This window comes from Dermacentor albipictus, chromosome 3, assembly GCF_038994185.2.
Source record: "Dermacentor albipictus isolate Rhodes 1998 colony chromosome 3, USDA_Dalb.pri_finalv2, whole genome shotgun sequence".
In the NCBI taxonomy this organism is placed as follows: Eukaryota; Metazoa; Arthropoda; class Arachnida; order Ixodida; family Ixodidae; genus Dermacentor; species Dermacentor albipictus.
The window spans coordinates 188,628,433-188,646,250 of NC_091823.1; the positions used below are offsets into that span (position 1 = coordinate 188,628,433).

The window sequence follows — 17,818 nt, forward strand, 5'->3', positions numbered from 1 at the left end:
GGTCAACTATGTCATAGAGCCGCTTACATCGACATCCGACAAGCGCCGTCGTGGACGGGATGTTGTTCACGTGCGCCGCCTGAAACAATTTTATGACCCACTCGTATCCACGTCGTAAGTCGCCAGGATGGCTCCGCGTTTGCACCGGGGGTAACTGTAATGAAGAAAAGCACAAGAACAAGGCCAGCCAGATCGTCTCTTCCATGCCTGCTGTGCAATCAGTGGGCCAGCCGGATCGCTAGTGCTTGGCACGAGTGTGAGCCGTTCGGTTAACCAACTGTTCCTGCTCTGCGTCACCTGCCTCCTCGTTTACGAAGAGAGGCTACCCACGGAACTCTTCAGTGCATCCATTGCAAGGCTATTAAACTGGGAAGGCTTAGGAGTAAAGATCGACGGCGAATAGCTCACCAACCTTGAGTTTGCCGATGACATTGTTCTATTCAGCAACAATGCAGACGAGTTACAACAAATGATTGATGACCTTAACAAGGAGAGTGTGAGAGTGAGGTTGAAGATTGTTATGCAGAAGACAAAGATAATGATGAATTGCCGGGCAAGGGAACAAGCGTTCAAGATCACCAGTCAGCCTCTAGAGTCTGCGATGGAGTACGTTTACCTAGGTCAATTAATCACAGGGAACCCTGATCATGAGAAGGAAATTAATAGATGAATTAAAATGGGTTAGATCGCATACGGCAGACATTCTCAACTCATTACTGGATGCTTACTGCTATCATTGAAGAGAAAGGTGTAAATTCAGTGCATTTTACTGGTGCTGACATATGGGGCAGAGACTTGGAAGTGACTGACAAAGAACCTTGAGAACAGGTTAAGGATCGCACAAAGAGCGATGGAACGAAAATTGCTAGGCATAACGTTGAGAGACAGAAAGAGAGCGGTTTGGAGCGGACAGCAAACGGTTATAGCCGATATTCTAATTGATAGGAAGGCAAAAAGAAAATGAAGCTGGGCAGGTCATGTAATGCGCTGATTAGATAACCGTTGGACTATTAGGGTTACAGGAATGGGTACCAAGAGAAGAGAAACGTAGTCGAGGACGGCAGAAGATAAGGTGAAGCGATGAAATTTGGAAATTCCCGGGCGCTAGTTAGAATCGGTTGGCGCAGGACAGGGGTGATTGGAGATCGCAGGGAGGGCCCCTCGTCCTGCAGTGGACATAAAACAGGCTGATGATGATGATGATGAGTATGATGATGATGATGAACTTATATTGAGGGACTTCAGACTAGTGACTAGCCGAGCTTGTTGCTACGAAAAAATACTTCAACAAACGCCCCAAAACAGGGCTGTATGTTGATGTGCCCATTATCCGTGTCCCGTTTTTGCGCTCTTTTCTGAAGTATGTCTTATATAAAGGCGAAAGCCTTAGATGGCTCTTGGGTCGAAAACCCAAGGACAGGCCGCCATTGGAATATGAACCTGGCAACGTTTAACGCTAGAACGTTATCTAGTGAGGCGAGTCTAGCAGTGCTATTGGAGGAATTAGAGGGCATAAATGGGATATAATAGGGCTCACTGAAGTTAGGAGGCCAAAAGAAGCATATACAGTGCTAAAAAGCGGGCACGTCCTGTGCTACCGGGGCTTAGCAGAGAGAAGGGAACTAGGCGTCGGATTCCTGATTAATAAGAATATAGCTGGTAACATACAGGAATTCTATAGCATTAACGAGAGGGTGGCAGGTCTTGTTGTGAAACTTAATAAGAGATACAAAATGAAAATTGTACAGGTCTACGCACCTACATCCAGTCATGATGACCAGGAAGTCGAAAGCTTCTATGAAGACGTGGAATCGGCGATGGGTAGAGTGAAAAATAAATACACTATACAAATGGGTGACTTTAATGCCAAGGTAGGCAAACAGCAGGCTGGAGACAAGGCAGTGGGGGAATATGGCATAGGCACTAGGAATATCAGGGGGGAGTTATTAGTAGAGTTTGCGGAACAGAATAATATGAGGGTAATGAATACCTTCTTCCGCAAGCGGGATAGCCGAAAGTGGACGTGGAGAGGCCCGAACGGCGAGACTAGAAATGAAATAGACTTCATACTCTGCGCTAACCCTGGCATCATTCAAGATGTGGACGTGCTCGGCAAGGTGCGCTTCAGTGACCACAGGATGGTAAGAACTCGAATTAGCCTAGACCTCAGAAGGGAACGGAAGAAACTGGTACATAAGAAGCCGATCAATGAGTTAGCGGTAAGAGGGAAAATAGAGGAATTCCAGATCAAGCTTCAGAACAGGTATTCGGCATTAACTCAAGATGAGGACCGTAGTGTTGAAGCAATGAACGACTATCTTGTGGGCATCATTAAGGAGTGTGCAATGGAAGTCGGTGGTAACTCCGTTAGGCAGAATACCAGTAAACTATCGCCGGAGACGAAAGATCTCATCAAGAAACGCCAATGTATGAAAGCCTCTAACCCTACAGCTAGAATAGAACTGGCAGAACTTTCGAAGTTAATCAACAAGCGTAAGACAGCTGACATAAGGAAGTATAATATGGATAGAATTGAACATGCTCTCAGGAACGGAGGAAGCCTAAAAACAGTGAAGAAGAAACTAGGAATTGGCAAGAATCAGATGTATGCGTTAAGAGACAAAGCCGGCAATATCATTACTCATATGGATGAGATAGTACAAGTGGCTGAGGAGCTCTACAGAGATTTATACAGTACCAGTGCCACCCACGACAATAATGAAAGAGAAAATAGTCTAGCGGAATTCGAAATCCCACAGGTAACGCCGGAAGAAGTAAAGAAAGCCTTGGGAGATATGCAAAGGGGGAAGGCAGCCGGGGAGGATCAGGTAACAGCAGATTTACTGAAGGATGGTGGGCAGATTGTTCTAGAGAAACTGGCCACCTTGAATAAGCAATGCCTCATAACGTCGAGCGTACCGGAATCTTGGAAAAACGCTAACATAATCCTAATCCATAAGAAAGGGGACCGCAAAGACTTGAAAAATTATAGACCGATCAGCTTACTGTCCGTTGCCTAGAAACTATTTACTAAGGTAATCGCCAATAGAATCAGGAACACCTTAGACTTCTGTCAAGCAAAGGACCAGGCAGGATTGCGTAAAGGCTACTCAACAATAGATCGTATTCACACTATCAATCAGGTGATAGAGAAATGTGCGGAATACAACCAACCCTTATATATAGCTTTCATTGATTACGAGAAAGCGTTTGATTCTGTCGAAACCTCAGCAGTCATGGAGGCATTACCGAATCAGGGTGTAGACGAGCCATATGTAAAAATACTAAAAAATATCTATAGCGGCTCCACAGCCACCGTAGTCCTCCATAAAGAAAGCAACAAAATCCCAATAAAGAAAGGCGTCAGGCAGGGAGATACGATCTCTCCAATGCTATTCAAAGCGTGTTTACAGGAGGTATTCAGAGACCTGGATTGGGAAGAAATGGGGATAAAAGTTAATGGAGAATACCTTAGTAACTTGCGATTCGCTGATGATATTGCCTTGCTTAGTAACTCAGGGGACCAACTGCAATGCATGCTCACTGACCTGGAGAGGCAAAGCAGAAGAGTGAGTCTAAAAATTAATCTGCAGAAAACTAAAGTAATGTTTAACAGTCTCGGAAGAGAACAGCAGTTTACAATAGGCAGCGAGGCACTGGAAGTCGTAAGGGAATACATCTACTTAGGGCAGGTAGTGACTGCGGATCCGGATCATGAGACAGAAATAATCAGAAGAATAAGAATGGGCTGGGGTGCGTTTGGCAGGCATTCTCAGATCATGAACAGCAGGTTGCCATTATCCCTCAAAAGAAAAGTTTTTAATAGCTGTGTCTTACCAGTACTCACCTACGGGGCAGAAACCTGGAGGCTTACGAAAAGGGTTCTACTCAAATTGAGGACGACGCAACGAGCTATGGAAAGAAGAATGATAGGTGTATCGTTAAGGGATAAGAAAAGAGCAGATTGGGTGAGGGAACAAACGCGAGTTAATGACATCTTAGTTGAAATCAAGAAAAAGAAATGGGCATGGGCAGGACATGTAATGAGGAGGGAAGATAACCGATGGTCATTAAAGGTTACGGACTGGATTCCGGGAAGGGAAGCGTAGCAGGGGACGGCAGAAAGTTAGGTGGGTGGATGAGATTAAGAAATTTGCAGGGACGGCATGGCCACAATTAGTACATGACCGGGGTTGTTGGAGAAATATGGGAGAGGCCTTTGCCCTGCAGTGGGCGTAACCAGGCTGATGATGATGATAATGGTCGAAAAGATTGACCATCTAGCGTTATGGCACCAAAAATTCAATGGCACCAGAATGAAAGCATATTTAGCGCCAGCAAACAAGGACGGAAGGGAGACGACAACACAATGCGTCTCCCTTCCGTCCTTGTTTGCTGGCGCTAAATATGCTTTCAATGTACCAACACGCCCAACAAATGGCAATGCACCAGAATGGTTGGGAGTCGCACCCACAACCTTTGGCGGGAGTTGAACACACAACCTTTGGTGTTAATTAGGGCGAAGTTAATTAAGACACAGTTAAATAAGGTGTAATTAAGGCACTTGAACCGACTACCTGTGGTGGGAGTCGAACCTACGAGCTTTAAATTTTGTCGTAGTTTTCACCTCATGAACCATATAATCCTTTCGCATTCGAATAATAACAGAGAAAAATGTAATAGGAAGAAAAACGCATTCGAATGAGTATGCCAAGTAACAATATGTCAAGTAGTTTACTGAATGTCGCGTGAGGACACAGGCCTTGATCATCTTTAGAGCATGCTAAAGTGACTGTCAACTGTTGCAACTGCCATTGGCAACAATCGTTGCTTAAACTTGGCTTACACGTCCGCCCTTGCAGACGACTAACGTGCTGGGCTTCGAGATCGTCGGGGGAGGCGCCAACGAAGTGCTCCCTCCACCAACTCCGACCAGCTCCACAAGCAGGCGGCGGCCAAGCAGCACAAGCAGCCGAGCAACCAGCACCCGGCCCCAGTACCCGACCGGACTGGTCACTGTGCTCGGAGGAACGCACGTACACCGGTGAGCTTGAGAACGGGCAAGGTTCTTGCGATGGCGCAGAAAAAGCACTCGAATACGTGTGTCACTCTGGGCTGGAATGCTGCGCGTGCTTTAACAGGGTTACCTAGCGTAGGGATGGTCGATTAATGTTTTTGTTCGATTAATAATAATCGTTCATCATTTCAGCCTTTAATCGATTAATCGCATTCGATGCATGTTTCTTTTATCGATTAAACTATTATTCGACCTTTTCGCCGGGGGACTCCTTTAACAAGGTTGAAACACAGTTATCTATTTCTGTAGGACAATACTTTAATATTTGAGAGATGGAACCAAGTTTAAAACACAAGCGTATAAACGCTCGATAAAGGATAACCTTTAGTATTTTAATGACTAGCCGCAGTTGGCACCAGTGGCTTTTGTAGAGATGAACAATGTATGCTATGAAATGACTCTTAACGCAGCACTAAATAAGGAACGTGACTCTAGGGAATCTGTGTGTAGTACAGTTAAACAAGAAATAAAAAAAATGACACGATTGAAAGTTAAGCCCGACTGAAATATGCAAATTATGTGCCGGGAAAATAATATTGCTCGTTTATTATTTTACACGGTATTATGTTTCCTCAAGAGCGAATGAATGTCAAAAAGCTGGTTGGGTGAAACTGACGCCTTCTTGGAATGGCCACACAACCAGCCTGCGAGAACAAGTGCTCGGACGCTGTCCGCGACTCCAGGAGGCGTTACTCGTTTTGCAGAACATTATCCCACAATATATCGGCAGTAACGTCTGTGGTGTTTCCAGAAGCAAAATATAGATATTCTGAACTTATATACCGAGGCTAAAAACTGTTGCGGTGCCTGCTCAGTGTGCCTTGCTATAAAAACGAACAACATTTTCGTTAGTGACCCGGGGTGAGTCTTTATCTGTGTATTAAGCTCATCCTTGTGGTAAGGGCCTCGTGACTGGCGCTTGTTCGTGCGCGCAGTGCGCGGTGTTCTAGGCAGGGTCCAGTATCTGGAACGCAACTGCCGCCCGTAGAGATGATCAAAAGCGGTGAAAAGTGAGAAGTGAATAACAACCAATGGGACCAAGTTGAGTTTCTTCCAGCAGGTTCTCAACGCTCGGCGAGGTTTTCTTTTTGCAAAGTCATCGGCGTTTTTGTGAATGCATGAAATGGAAACGGATTGAATCACTTGCAATTAGGGGTGTGCGAATATTGAAATTTTCGAATACGAATCGAATACGAATAAGGCGAAAAACTGCCTTCGAATATCGAATCGAATATCGAATATATGTGTAGTATTAAAAAATTGCAAAACTAGGTAACAATAACTTTATTACCCTTTTAAAAATAATATTGCATTTTACGAGGTTGCTGCAGGTTAAAGAGGCACTCATTATAGGCAATGTACTCAGGTAATGTCAGGTAATGCTCTGTCAGGTAAACGCTTGTTACAAGTTATCGCGAAGGTAAATTGACTGCTCAACATGTTCACAAAGTAAGGGCTCTCTATGCACTGTGACAACATTTATCCAGGTAACATTTTCTTGGTGCATATTTTATTGCGCATACTTACAAATCCCGAAAGTACATAATATATTGTTATGAAAGAGCCCTGGAATAAAGCTTGGAAAAAAAATCGAAACTGATCATGGCTCACGGGCCTGGTGCAGATAGACTGGAACAGAGCGTACACATTCATAGTAAGGTTCGTTACAGCACTTAAGATCACAGTGCTGTAACGCTGTGTCGTCTTCTTGTGACCTTCTTTTGTCCTTGTTTTGTGTTGCGCTGTAACGAACCTTACTATGAATCCCAACCAACTGGCCCAATTTGCCATCTTCATGCAGAGCATACAGATAATGAGCGGATCATGTGAAGCTCTCAGTGAATAAACATGTTCTTAGGAGAATGTGGAGCAAGCATATAATTCGTTAATTGCTAAATTATTGACAGTCTGTCCGAATATTCGCTGTTTCGACCATTATTCGGCCGTACTCGAATATTCGGGAATTTACGAATATGCATTCCTCGAATCGAATACGCTTCGAATAAGGAAAATATTCGATTCGTATTCGAAATTTCGAATATTCGCACACCCCTACTTGCAATAGAATCTAGTGGTGTGACCAGCGTTCCAAACAAATGGCGTTGTGCACAGGTCGAACACTGCAACGCTGGAACGTGCGCTATTTACAACTGCTTCTAAATTTCTGGCGAGTAAATAAATGGACACCTCACTGCTTTGAAGGAGAAAACAGCATCTTCCGCTTGCAACGCTTACCTAAAGCAAGTTATGAAAACGATATGTCGCCTCCCGGCCTAACGTATGTCATGACCAAGTTCAGACCTTTTGAGGTAGTTATCATTCCTGCTACGGTGCCTGTAGACAAAAGTCCACTGGCGAAAATATTCCTGCTGCTTAAAGCATTCAGTAACGCTAAATATGGGGCAAAAAACTATTAACAGAAAACAAAATGAAGCTTAAGCGTGCATCACTGTGATTTATCAAAGCACATGCCTAAACAAAGTACAAGCCGCCGTGGTTGCTCAGTGGCTATGGTGTTGGGCTGCTGAGCACGAGGTCGCGGGATCGAATCCCGGCCACGGCGGCCGCATTTCGATGGGGGCGAAATGCGAAAACACCCGTGTGCTTAGATTTAGGTGCACGTTAAAGAACCCCAGGTGGTCAAAATTTCCGGAGTCCTCCACTACGGCGTGCCTCATAATCAGAAAGTGGTTTTGGCACGTAAAACCCCAAATATTATTATTATTAAACAAAGTACACTCAGCAGTTTGGAACATTAGCAAGATATTTTAAACATAAAAAGAAAGCAATGGACTGCTCGCTGGCAAGAAAGAAGCCGTTCCGAGTGCAGTGCTTCGAACAAAGCTGTGTTCGCTTTTTTCTAGTCGCTCTCAGGTGCGCGTCGTCTGCTTTTCTTTTCTGGAAACGATGGAATGCCACTTTGCTGTATTTCCAGCGCGTTGACACGCATGGGGCTCTTGCATTGCCCAGGGGGCGCTGCGAAAAAGGTGCTAAAAAGCGCCCTCTGCGCTAAAATGGGTCGTACCAAGCTCGGTCGTCTGCTTCGGAAAGCACGTTTACACTATGGACCCGCCACTTTCGGTTGTGTTGTTTCAGGACCCGCAGCGAATATCGGGCGCCGAAGATTTTTTCAGGGGTGGCACGCTGCGTAAAGGCAAGAAATTATGCAGTGCCGAATACGTGTACGCCGTTCAAGAATTGGGCGGCGAAGTTTTAGCACCGTGTCAATCGCAAGTGAAGCGAGTCGCGTACGAAGTGGAACTTCAGGTAAGGTTTGCACGCTAGCTGCTAGATTCAGGCGCACAAACGCGAGGAAATGCTTGCTATAAATGAATCCACAGCGGCGATAAGCAGACATCATGTGTACGGAACTGCTCGAGCACACGACGGTACCCGCCGCGATGTACGAACTGCTCGAGCGCACGATCGTACGCGCCGCGACGGCAGCGGTCTTTCGACATGCCGCCAAACGGCGGCATGCAATCTTTGTTGACGGCGGCCTGCAATCTTTGTTGACTGCATGCCGCTAAACAAGTAGTTATGCCTGCGTTGTAGTAGCGGCCATCTGTCTTTTTTAGTAACTGGTAATAACTGATGCAATGCATATGAGCTCGCACGTACGTGCGAATCGCGCTGCAGCGCGAGCTCGTACGCCGCTCGCTTGATGTAAGTTTTAATGACAACGCTCGAACATCGATGTGCTGCAATCAATACTGCCTTGCTGCGTTGCCTCGACGTGCTGGCTTGAGATCAAGGATGAGCGAATTTAACTCTCTTTACCTGTGCTGCTCGTAGTGGAGTAGTGAATTGTCATCGAATGAGCCCGACCATTTGTGCTCATTTGCACACACCTGGTCACTTCACCACTTCGCATCGGTCGAATTGTTAATTGTCGCTGTGGCCGGGTCACGAATCGTGAATTACCAGCCATGCCTGCTGCTATGTCGGTCTGCTGTCGGGACTGTAGGTGCAAAAGACCGAACATTAGAACGCAGATAATCAAGCAAGCTTCAAGACAGGCGAAGCAGTCAGCATGGCGCGAAGTTTCGCTTACTCAGCGCGACGAACTGCAGCTATGCAGCGCGCCCGACGCTCCACTTCGTGAGGCCTTGAAGGAAAACGGCAGAATATGATGTTGGGATTCAGGCCTTCTTGTTCGTGGCAGCCCATGACGCAGAAATAATGACGGTGACGCCTTCTCGAGGCTGGGCTAGGCCTCTCCGGATCGGCGCCACCGATTCCGTCTGCTCCCAGCATTGCGTCCCACGGCACACGGAGAGCCCGTTTTCGTTAAACTATAGGCTGCGGCGAGCTCGCAGCGTGGTCGGCATGGTCTGCGAGAAGTGACGAGCCTTTTCGCACTCGCAACAGGGCAGAAAAAAGTGCGAATCCACGCAAAACTCGGCCTAGAAACGTGCTTCGCCGCAGCCAGGGCTCAATACGACCCAAGCTGGTACGACCCAGATGTCGTTTCCCGCGCCGCCACCAGGCGCCGCTACTATACCTCAAACTCCAGCGCAAGACGCCCATACACAACGAAAGTCCTTCGACACGCGTCTTCCTTTTTCTTTTATTTCCGGGCTTGTGCGCCGCGGCACCACGACGACTTGAGCGCACTCAGCGCACGCCGTTATTTGACGCATTTTGTCGCTGCAGTCCTGTACCTGGGCCGGCTGTTTCTCGGCGCGGTCACTACGTGGCGAGTGTTTATTTGGAGTCGCAGCCTGTTATGAGTAACTACGTAAATGAAAAAGAAAAAAAAAACGAAACGGGGAAGAATCAATTTACGATAACTCAAAGGGAAGCTCTTCACTTTTCGAAGCGAGGTCAGAATGCCTAAGAACGGGCAGAGTTATAATGCGAGGTACGAGGAAGAAGGAGCATGTGATTGCTGCCGTATACTATGGAAGCGATGGAACATGTTTTATTAGAATGTTATGATATCTGCCCAGTGGTTGGTTTAGGCTCCACTGGCCTCCTTGAAGCCCTTGGTTTCAGAGACAGCAGACGGAAAGTAAACATGTCCGCAATAGAGATTAGTTAGATGCGATTGGAAATTTGGAGGTAGAAAAAACATGAAGACCGCAAAAACGCAGGCGTCCAAAAACAAAGTTCCCGATAGTTGTTAAGAAACCATTTTGCGGGGCGTTTTTAGGGGTTTTTTTTAAGATACGTAGAACATCTGGCAAAGTCATATACCAAGAGCTTGATGGCACAACCTATTACCCCGTTTTAAAGGGGACGCTCATCGCCTCCATCCATCCGTCCAATCATCAATCTATCCATCGTGACATCAACGCCATCGCTATGTGAAACACATGCTTGAAGCCGGCGCGTATGGTGGGCCACGTCTTTAGTGGACTGGGAGTGGCACGACGATAAACGACTGATTTGCTACACTATGCCTTAAATTGCGAGGGCATTTCAAGCCTCCGGTTTCGTGTGGCGTTGTGCCGTGTGCGATGTGGGGGAAGAGATGGGAAGCGCTCGGGTCGCCACCACTCGGGACTCGAAAGAACAGTCGACAGTCACTCTACTGCAGTCGCACAGTCACCGCTTGTGCGCCACCATTCCAGTGCGATTTCGAAATTTTCGCGTCACCACTGCCAAACTCTCAAAAATGATTAATCGAATAGGTCTAATCAATTAAGCCATTAAATGAAAGGTACACATCAATGAACAATAATAGTTTTGCGGGATACGTTTAATCAGTTAATCTACTAATCATTAATCAATATTACCAACCATAATGGCGCATACTAGAACTCCTCCTCCTACTCCTCCTACTACTACTACTACTACTACTACTACTAATTATTATTATTATTATTATTATTATTATTATTATTATCATTATTATTATTATTCCATTGTAGGGAAGAAGAGTGGTACTAGAAAGTCCCGTCACCGTCGCGTGTCTCGGAACCAGGAGAACATCTGCACGCTAGAAAGCTTTGACGCCATTGCGTGTCGCACTACCAGTCTGCCGATCCAGCTGAGCTATTGCTGCTGCTGCTGTGTTCCTGGATGCCGCTCGACGAGCGCAATAAACCTCGTCACATTTGGTGGAGGTGCTGGGTACGCCTTGAAACCTGAAACTTCCAAGCAGGACATTCATTCCGGTCATGACGGAAGACCCGTCACCACGTCCAACGGTCGCGATGCGTGCTGTGGCCTTTTCGGGTACGTTGCTTAAGCGTCACCCTGCCACTTTCAGCGGGCTGGGAGACCATGACGTGGCGGACTGACCCATCTGATATTGAAGGGTGAGCAACCAAAACAAGTGGGACGACGCTACGAAACCGAACAGCGGCATATTCTACCTGAGCAACCGCAACCACGAACCTCACCTATCGAATTGGGTGGCTTTCAAGACTAACTTCACATAGGTGTTTAAGCGGCCTGCAGCCAGCAAGCTTCGCGCCGAGCACCCTTTGCGAGAATGAGCGCAGCATCGTGGTGAGATATTCGCTAGTTATATCGAGGATCTCATGGATTTCTGCGAGCGTGTCGATGCGACAATATCGGAAAGCGACAAGAGCGGCGATATTTTAAAAGAGCTGTTGATGCTGTTTTAAAAGATGCTGTTGGCAAAAAATCGCAACACTGTATATTGACAGGTGTACTTATGTTTATCGGGCGACCACTTTTCGCCGCCTAACAAATGTTGTCGCACAGCGCGGACGCGCCTGCATGTATCCGACGTTTCTGGAAAGTTATCCATGCTTCTATCCGCTGTCTGTTGTCGCCGAACCTTGCGTTATCTGATTTCATCGCCTGACGCGAATGGTGTAGAACTTTGTGGAAGGCACGCGGGTCCCAACAATCAGTCTGGAACATTCGACGACTGCTGTATAAAAGCCGACGCGCTTGACCCGCTGATAAAATTTTCGACGATCGCCGACTGTGTTCGCCGCTCTCGTTGTCCTTTAAGTTTATCCTGTTTTGTGGGCACAGGTTCGCCCAATAAAAGCAAGTTTTGTCTTTCACAGTATAGCTACTGTGTTCTTTAACGTCACTATCACGTGACATCTGGTAGAGGTGCTTGTGCCTTCATGTACCGAACACCTCCGCAAAGCCGCGATCCAAACCCGAGGACAAAACCAACATCGCCCAAGACCAGCGTACTAGCCGCCGATTGCAAGGACAGCCCCCAGAGCACGGACTTCTACCTGAGACGAGCAGAAAGATTGCCACCAAGTCCACCCCTATGGCAGCCCCAGCATCCCCTGTCGTGCTGCAGTAGCCCAGGGAGCCCCCGACGTTCCACCGTTCAACATTCGAGGATCCGGAAGCCTGGCTCGAGACGTATGAGAGTGTCGCTGCATTTAAGAGCTGGAACAGCGACGACAAACTGCGACATGTCTTCTTCGCATTGGAAGACGCTGCCAGGACGTGGTTCGAGAACAGAGGAGCCACCTTCACGACATGGGGCCTTTTCTGAAGCGGCTTCCTGCAGACATTCACAAGCGTCGTACGCCGAGAACGAGCCCACGCACTACTAGAAACCTGAGTGCAGCTGCCTAATGAGACCACCACGATTTTTACAAAAAAAATGAGCCGCCTATTCCTCCACGCCGACCCGGAAATGTCCGAGGAAAAGAAAGTCCGGCTACTGATGCGTCGTGTAAAGAAGGAACCTTTATCCGGGATGGTACGAAGCCCACCAAAGACTGTCGACGAGTTTCTTCGCGAGGCCACTAGCATCGAGAAGACACTCGAGATGCGAAACCGGCAATTCGACCGCCGCACGAATTCGACAAGCTACGCCGGAGTTCAGTCACTGGCCACCAACGACCTGCGCGAGACTATCCGAGTGGTCGTGCGGGAGGAGCTACAGAAGCTGTTCCCGTCATCACAGCCTCAAGTGGCTTCGACTGCTGACGTCGTACGTGAGGGGTTCCAACAACAACTCGGAGTAGCCCCTGAATCGCCGCAGCCTCAGCCGCAAACGATGACATACGCCGCTGTAGCCCGCTGTCACGTTCCCCCTCCACGCCCACGGCAGGGCCCAGTGACGACACAGTTCCGTCGTCCACCACCACCCCCGCCGCCAGCACACGAACCCGTCACCCCACGCGGCATTCAAAGGAAGATCGACCTTTGGCGCCCCCCCCCCCCCGACCACCGTCCGCTTTGCTATCACTGCGGAGAAGCCGGGCACATCTGCCGCCGATGCCCATACCGGGAGATGGAATTCAGAGGGTTCGCCGTTAACGCGCCGTGACCACAGATTGGCGAACGACCTCGCGATATCGCGGGCTACCTCGCCGCCAATCAGTGGAGCCCTCGACGACCATCCCGTTCGCCGTCACCAGGCCGCTACCTGTCGCCGCAGCGCCGACCATACACGGGTCCAGCCCGGGGCCGCTCCGCGAGCCCATATCCGGAAAACTAAAAGCAGCAACTGATGGAGGTGCGGTTGCTGTTCATCGAGCTGACAAAGATCCTCCGCCACCGACGGAGACCATCTAAGCGACATAATAACGACACGCCACCATCGCGACGAAATCAGGAAGCCAAGACGACTTGACGACGCGACGTTTCAACGTCAGTTCAACACGACGCAGCCGTGATCCGACGCCAAGACCTAACTGCAACGGCAGACAAAGAACCACCGACCTCGAGGCGCTTCTGGACGGCGACGCAGTTACCGGCTTAGTGGACACAGGGGCTGATTATTCCGTAATGAGTGAACACATCGCCACCCAGTTGAAGGTTAAGAGTGCATGGGAGGGTCCCCAAATTCGGACCGCCGGAGGACACCTCACTACGCCGACTGGAATTTGCACGGCGAGAATAACCATTCATGACCGGACTTACACTGCCACTTTCGTCATCCTCCAACAGTGTTCACGAGACGTCATTCTCGGTATGGACTTCCTGGACCAACACGGCGCAATCATCGACCTGAAATCAAAGTCAATAACTCTGTCGGAAGATAAAGCGATGCCGCCGGAGAGCCCTCGTAATCACCATGCCTTGAGTGTGCTCGAAGATCAAGTGAGCATCTCGCCTCGCTCCAGCATTCTTATTTTGATCGGCACCGAAACACCCGCTGACGTAGAAGGCGTCATCGAAGGCGACCAACGCCTACTGCTAGCACGTGAAATTTGCGTCGCAAGAGGGATCGCTCGACTGCATGGAGGGAAAACTGAAGTGTTGCTGACAAACTTCAGCCAGGAGTTCAAGCACATCAACAAGGGCACGACGATTGCGCACATCGAGGAAATTCTGGAAAACGGCAATGCGTTTGTCCTCTTGGATTCCGCCGCATCTACCCCGACGACCATGGTCCCCGAACTAGACTACGGCATTAATCCAAGTCTCCCCGTCATTTAGCAACGGCAGCTCAGAAGTCTGCTCCGATGATACAAAGGCTGCTTTTCGACGACATCGAGGATTCGACGAACACCAGTCGCCAAGCATCCCATAATCACCGAGGAGTGCGCTCGACCACTCTGCCAGAGCCCTTACCGAGTTTTGCCGCGAGAACGTGAAGCTATAAGATAACAAGTCGACCAAATGCTGCGCGACGACATTACCCAGCCGTCCAAAAGCCCGTGGGCATCCCCTGTTGTCCTGGTGAAGACAAAGGACGGAACCCTACGTTTCTGCGTCGATTATCGTCGGCTGAACAAGATCACGAAGAAGGACGTATACCCCCTCCCACGGATAGACGACGCATTGTATCGGCCCTGCACCGCTAAATACTTCTCGTCGATGAACCTCAAGTCTGGCTATAGGCAAATAGAAGTCGATGAAAGAGATCGCGAAAAGACGGCCTTCATCCCCCCAGACGGCCTGTACGAGTTCAAGGTTATGCCATTTGGACTGTGCTCGGCGCCTGCAACGTTCTAACGCATGATGGACATGGTGTTAGCAGGATTGAAGTGGCAGACCTGTCTCGTTTACTTGGATGACGTGGTTGTCTTCGCCGGAAATTTCGATGATCACCTTATGCGGCTTGCAACAGTACTAGAGGCCATCAAGTCATCAGGGCTCACTTTGAAGCCAGAAAAGTACCGCTTCGCTTACGATGAGCATATGTGCCTAGGCCACGTCATCAACAAGTCTGGAGTCCGCCCCGGCCCGCAGAAGACAGCTGCCATTGCAAAGTTTCCGCAGCCCATCAACAAGAAGGCAGTGCGTAGTTTCTAGGCATGTGTGCCTAATACAGGCGATTTGTCAAGGAGTTTTCACGCATCGCTGAGCCGCTAACGCATCTGACCAAATGTGATGTCGAGTTCAAGTGGGAAACGCCGCAGGCCGACGCATTTCAAGAACTCAAACGACGCATACAGTCGCCGCCCGTACTCGCGCACTTCGACGAGCACGCCGATACCTAAATACTCACTGACGCCAGTAGCCTAGGCCTCGGTGCCGTCCTAGTCCAGAGAAAAGATGGACATGAACACGTGATAGCTTACGCTAGTAGGTCGTTGTCAAAAGCGGAAGGCAATTATTCTACAACCGAAAAGGAATTCCTCACCATCGTTTGGGCTACAGCGAAATTTCGCCCTTACCTATATGGCAGGCCATTCAAAGTGGTCAGCGACCATCACGCGTTGTGTTGGCTAGCTAACTTAAATTACCCTTCAGGACGGCTGGCACGGTGGAGCCTCAGACTATACAAGAATACAACATCACTGTAACATACAAGTCCGGAAGAAAACACTCAGATGCCGATTGCCTATAACGCGCCCCCATTGACCCGCCGCCGCAAGATGACGAGGATGACGACGCCTTCCTTAGAATAATTAGCGCGGAAGACTTCGCCGAACAGCAACGAGGAGACCCGAAGCTAAAAGCCCTAGTCGAGTATTTGGAGGGGCACACCGACGTTGTCCCTAGGGCAATTAAGCGTGGATTGTCTTCATTAACGCTTCAGAACAACCTACTCGTGAAGAACTTCTCACCAGTCTGCGCCTACTACCTTCTTGTTGTTCCGTCGGCGCTGCGTCCAGAAGTACTGCACGCCCTACATGACGATCCGACCGTTGGGCACCTCGGTTTCTTCCGGACGCTATCGAGGATACAAGAAAGGTATTAGTGGCCGCGCCTAACTGCCGATGTCGCCCGTTACGTAAAAACATGCAGAGACTGTCAGCCACGCAAGACACCACCGATAAGGCCAGCGGGTTTACTACAGCCGATCAAGCCTCCTTATCGACCTTTTCAGCAGATCGGAATGAACTTGTTGGGACCGTTTTTGACATCAACTTCCAGAAATGAGTGGATCGTCGTGGCGATGGACTATCTCACCCGCTTCGCTGAAACTAAAGCTCTACCGAAAGGCAGCGCAGCCGAAGTGGCGAAATTTTTCGTCGAGAACACCCTGCTGCGACATGATGCTCCAGAAGTCCTCATCACCGACAGAGGAACAGCTTTTACAGCAGAGCTCACGCAAGCCATTCTGCAATACAGCCAGACAAGTCACAGGAGGACAACTGCCTATCATCCGCAGACGAATGGTCTCACGGAGCGCCCGAACAAGACCCTCGCTGACATACTAGCAATGTACGTCGACGTCGAGCAAAAGACGTGCGATGCGGTCCTGCCGTACGTAACATTCGCTTACAACACGGCGGTGCAATTTCATGGGTGCCACTGACGCAAGAGACACCCTATTATTCGTTGACACCCACGATACAGCACGTCCTCCAGTCGCCCCGAGTGCATTCCCTCTTTCACAACACTCATGTTGCTGCGCATGCGCAGGTCGCCATGATGCCTGCAACGCCGCTCCGTGCCGCGTTTCACGCACCAACGCATACATCACCATCTGGTGCCCGGTTAGCACCACATTATCCCCGCGGGCAAAACCCATGGCGCACACCAGACTACCGGCCGCTTTGTAACTTCTGCGGCATTGCTAATCATGTGGCGCGTTTTTGCAAGCGCCGGATGCCACCTACTTTTCACTTCTAGCAACCAACTGTCATCTACTCGTCGAGAGAATTTCAACGCCGCGCTTCACCGCATCCGCCTTTCGATTCCCCACCGGACGAATGCGCTTTCGCTGCAGTCGTCCACCGCCGATTCATTTCGCCCACGAAGCGTCGTGCGGCCACTCGTGCCCAGGAAACTAGTCAGCGTAGTGCGGAAGGCGAGAACTGGGCGTCCTTAGAAATCTCCAAAGCCTGCGATTTACCTTCGTAACGTGATTTATGTGATCGTGGAAGGAGTACAGGCACTAGTAACTGCATGTAGAACCAGGAAGCGCAATTTGGGTAATGCATGCCCGGCTTTGCCGCAGACTTCTGAAGGTGATGGTGTCACTTTCAGGTGTTTCGCTATGAACAGCTAGCACGCAGCAAATTCAGCCATTAGGCATTTGCTCCGCCCGAGTTGTCGTTGAAGAGCAGCTTTATGTCATTGAATTTAACAGTGAAGTTGTTAAATTCAATGACTGTCTGGGGGTAGACTCTGGGACCAAGAGGCGCCTGCTCATATCAAGACCTCTGTCTACGTAAACCCTCTCACCTTGGTGTGGTCAGTGAAACCTGTGCGGAAGTGAATGTGTAAACCCTCACCCTCAAAGGCGGGTCGGCTACGCTGACTTCGGACCCTCCGAAATGGTCGACGGTGAACGGCCGTTTTCCCTCACCTAGGGATCTGGGGAGGACAGAGTGTTTAGCAGCTGTTGCGCTGCTTAGTGTGCATTCTCGTTCAGTCATGCTAGACTGATGAACTGTAACGTTCTGATGTAGATACTGTAAATAAATCCCACATTTCTCG

The 17,818-nt window shown here is 49.1% G+C and overlaps 1 protein-coding gene across 2 annotated transcripts in view; it reads left to right on the forward strand.

Annotated features, from left to right (window-relative positions):
- LOC139057684 (uncharacterized) overlaps positions 1-17,818 on the forward strand; it is a 504,738-nt gene that overhangs the window by 328,618 nt on the left and 158,302 nt on the right. For both annotated transcript variants that reach the window (XM_070536400.1, XM_070536401.1), the window contains exon 3: positions 4,863-5,044. In XM_070536400.1, the coding sequence (XP_070392501.1) occupies positions 4,863-5,044 (182 nt within the window). The remainder of the gene's footprint in view (positions 1-4,862; positions 5,045-17,818) is intronic.